The sequence below is a fragment of the Propithecus coquereli genome, unplaced genomic scaffold (assembly GCF_000956105.1).
Source record: "Propithecus coquereli isolate 6110/MARCELLA unplaced genomic scaffold, Pcoq_1.0 Scaffold515, whole genome shotgun sequence".
Lineage (NCBI taxonomy): Eukaryota > Metazoa > Chordata > Mammalia > Primates > Indriidae > Propithecus > Propithecus coquereli.
In genome coordinates, this window is record NW_012151008.1 from 155,944 (window position 1) to 158,873 (window position 2,930).

The window sequence follows — 2,930 nt, forward strand, 5'->3', positions numbered from 1 at the left end:
GTAACACAATCACAGCACCCTATAACCTCCACCTCCCAGACTGAAGCAATCCTCCTGGCTCAGCCTCCCAAGTAGGCAAGACTACATGCGCACACCACCATGCCCAGCTCATTTTTTTAGTTTTTTGCAGAGACAAAGTCTTGCTGTGTTGCCCAGGCTTATCTTGAACTCCTAGCCTCAACCGATCCTCCTACCTGAGCCTCCTATCTTCTGATTTCTATTCCCTTGAGTATGTCGATTGCAGCTCAGCATGTAGCCTTTCCCCACTGAGTCTCTGACCAGAATGACATGTATTTTTTTGACTAGATGGATTATCTTCCCATCTCTTGACATTTACAGTAATTACCAGCAAGGATGGTGCTCTCAGTGGCCGTGATTATCAATTACCAACACAGAATTAGGATGCAGGAAGAGAGAGAAAGAAGGTGGATGTTTTTGCACACAGTGTCTTAGCCAGCAATTTAGCAAATTAATAGAAATTAGGTCTTGGATTTTTTTTTAAGCATTTTATTTGAGAAACTATCAAACCTTATCTACCAAGTGGCCATATGGAAACTGATAACCAGAGTAGGCAGCACATCAGTGGCAAATTGACTAAGAATCCACATCCCTGATACAGATTCTAATTTAAGGCTTTTCAGTCCTTTGGAGCAGAGAGACAGAGACTCTCCCACCGAGAAGTCTTGTTAGCTATCATCCAGAGGAGTAGGGGGTAGAGGGCACAGGTTAAGTATGCAGAATACCGTGGTGATTTTAGGTCTAAATGTCTTGTTTAGATCAACTGGAGTGGATGGTGCAGCTGTGTGGGGCTACTGTGGTGAAGGAGCTGTCATCATTCACCGTTGGCACAGTAAGTGTTTGGTGCTCAGTCAGAAAGGGAGGACACAATATTCTTTCCTGTGACCGAGTAAGGCTGGTACCCATCAGTCCCCATGGCCCCTCCCTAATGTAGCCTCAGAAGCCTTCTCTGACCACGTGCCTCCATCTGTAAGAGATGAGTAAGGACTTGGGAACTACAAGGTTTTTTGCCTGTTTGTTGGTTTTTGTTTTTGTTTTTTTTTGTGTTTTTGTTTTTGTTTTTGTTTTGAGACAGAGTCTTCCTCTGTTGCCCAGATTAGAGTGCCATGCCATGGCATCAGCCTAGCTCACAGCAACCTCAAACTCCTGGGCTCTAGAGACCCTCCTGCCTCAGCCTCCGGAGTAGCTGGGACTATAGGCACACACCACCACGCTTGGCTAATTTTTCCATTTTTAGTAGAGACAGAGATCTCGCTCTTGCTCAGGCTAGTCTCGAACCCCTGACCTCAAGCAATCCTCCCACCTCGGCCTCCCAGAGTGCTAGAATTACAGGCATGAGCCACTGCACCCGGCCATAAGTATTTGATATACTGAGGGAAAGCTCTTTCCCCTGATCCTTTTTGCCATGTGCCCTTCCCCTCCTTTCTGTGGCTGTCCCCAAAGTACTCTGCTTCAATAAAGCATCAAGAAATGGTGAAGTGACTGTTGCAAAAATTTGCTCTAACACCCTCAATGCTCTTTCCTTCCTGGGGTGCAGGGTGTTCACCCAGTTGTGGTCGTGCAGCCAGATGCCTGGACAGAGGACGATGGCTTTCATGGTAAGGTGCCTGTGTACGCCTGTGTCATATGGAGTCCTATTGGATGGGTTTGGTTCACCACTCATTTCTTGGTGCTTGAGTAGCATAGTTCTTAGCACATTTTAGGTATCTGTTGATTGGCTAAAAATATGTCTTTTTAAAATTTTTGTTTTTTGTTTTGTACTGTAGAAGTAATACATGAACTGTTTCCAATGGGAGGGGTTAAATATGAATGTTCATCACAGAAAATGTAAACCAGCACAAAAACAATAAAATAATCCCAGTAATCCCACCACTTGGAGATGATCACTGGAAAATTCTTTCAAGCATGTGTATATACATGTTGACATGTGCATTTTACACAAATGTGATCATATTTACAGTTTTGATTTTTCACTTAAGATATTGCAAATGTTTTTCCACATCATTAAATTACAGTGCTATTTTGTGCTCTCTGGTGGCTTTTCCTTTAAGAGATTGAAACTCATGTTAATACAGTTGCCAGAGGCTACGAGGCTTTTACCAGCAGTCACTCCTCAGGCTTCTAATTGAGGCTCCATGTTGTGAAGCATTGCTTAAGAGAAGCAGTTTGGCTCCTACCTGCTTAACCCTAAGACCTCACACAACCAGGTCCCCAGAGTAGATTGATTAGAGTTTGGTCTGGGAGAATGTGAATTGGTACTAATCTCTGCTTGTGTTCTCTGTCCCCAGCAATTGGGCAGATGTGTGAAGCACCTGTGGTGACCCGAGAGTGGGTGTTAGACAGTGTAGCACTGTACCAGTGCCAGGAGCTGGACACCTACCTGATACCTCAGATCCCCCACTGCTGATTGCAGCCAGCCACGCGTATCGGGCCATGGGGCCCTAAGAATGAGCTTCCAGGCCCTGGAAGCTCCTCTCACTCTTCAGTCCTTCCGTAGTTCTGGTTGCCAAATATTTCATGTATATCAGTCTGAAAAGAACTTCTGGCTACGCGAGGGTCCCTTAAAGATTTTTTGCTTCAAATCTCCCTTTGAAATCTACCAAGAGCACAAAATTGTAGTACGTTTTTACCTGAGAAGATTTTAAAACCATTGAAACCCTACCAGTTGAGCAAGATGCTGATTCATTATTTATTAGCGCTATTCCTCCTACTTGGGCTGTTGGCATAGAGTGGCTTGGCCTCAGGAGAATAGCTGGTTTCCCTAATTTTGTTTCTCTAAAGCCCTATGTTCACAAAGGCCGAGAGTCAGACCCTTCTATGGAAGGAGAGTGCTTGGGATCTGTTATGTGACTTAGAACAGTCCTTGGCAACTCTCAAATGTTGGAGTGGAGCACTAGGGAGAAAATTCAGAG

The 2,930-nt window shown here is 44.6% G+C and overlaps 1 protein-coding gene across 1 annotated transcript in view; it reads left to right on the top strand.

Moving 5' to 3' along the window:
• BRCA1 (breast cancer 1, early onset) overlaps window positions 1-2,425 on the top strand; it is a 71,908-nt gene extending 69,483 nt beyond the window's left edge. The window contains exons 15-17 of the mRNA XM_012656643.1: window positions 777-850; window positions 1,556-1,616; window positions 2,307-2,425. Of these exons, the coding sequence (XP_012512097.1) occupies window positions 777-850; window positions 1,556-1,616; window positions 2,307-2,425 (254 nt within the window). The remainder of the gene's footprint in view (window positions 1-776; window positions 851-1,555; window positions 1,617-2,306) is intronic.
• Window positions 2,426-2,930: the final 505 nt, after the last annotated feature.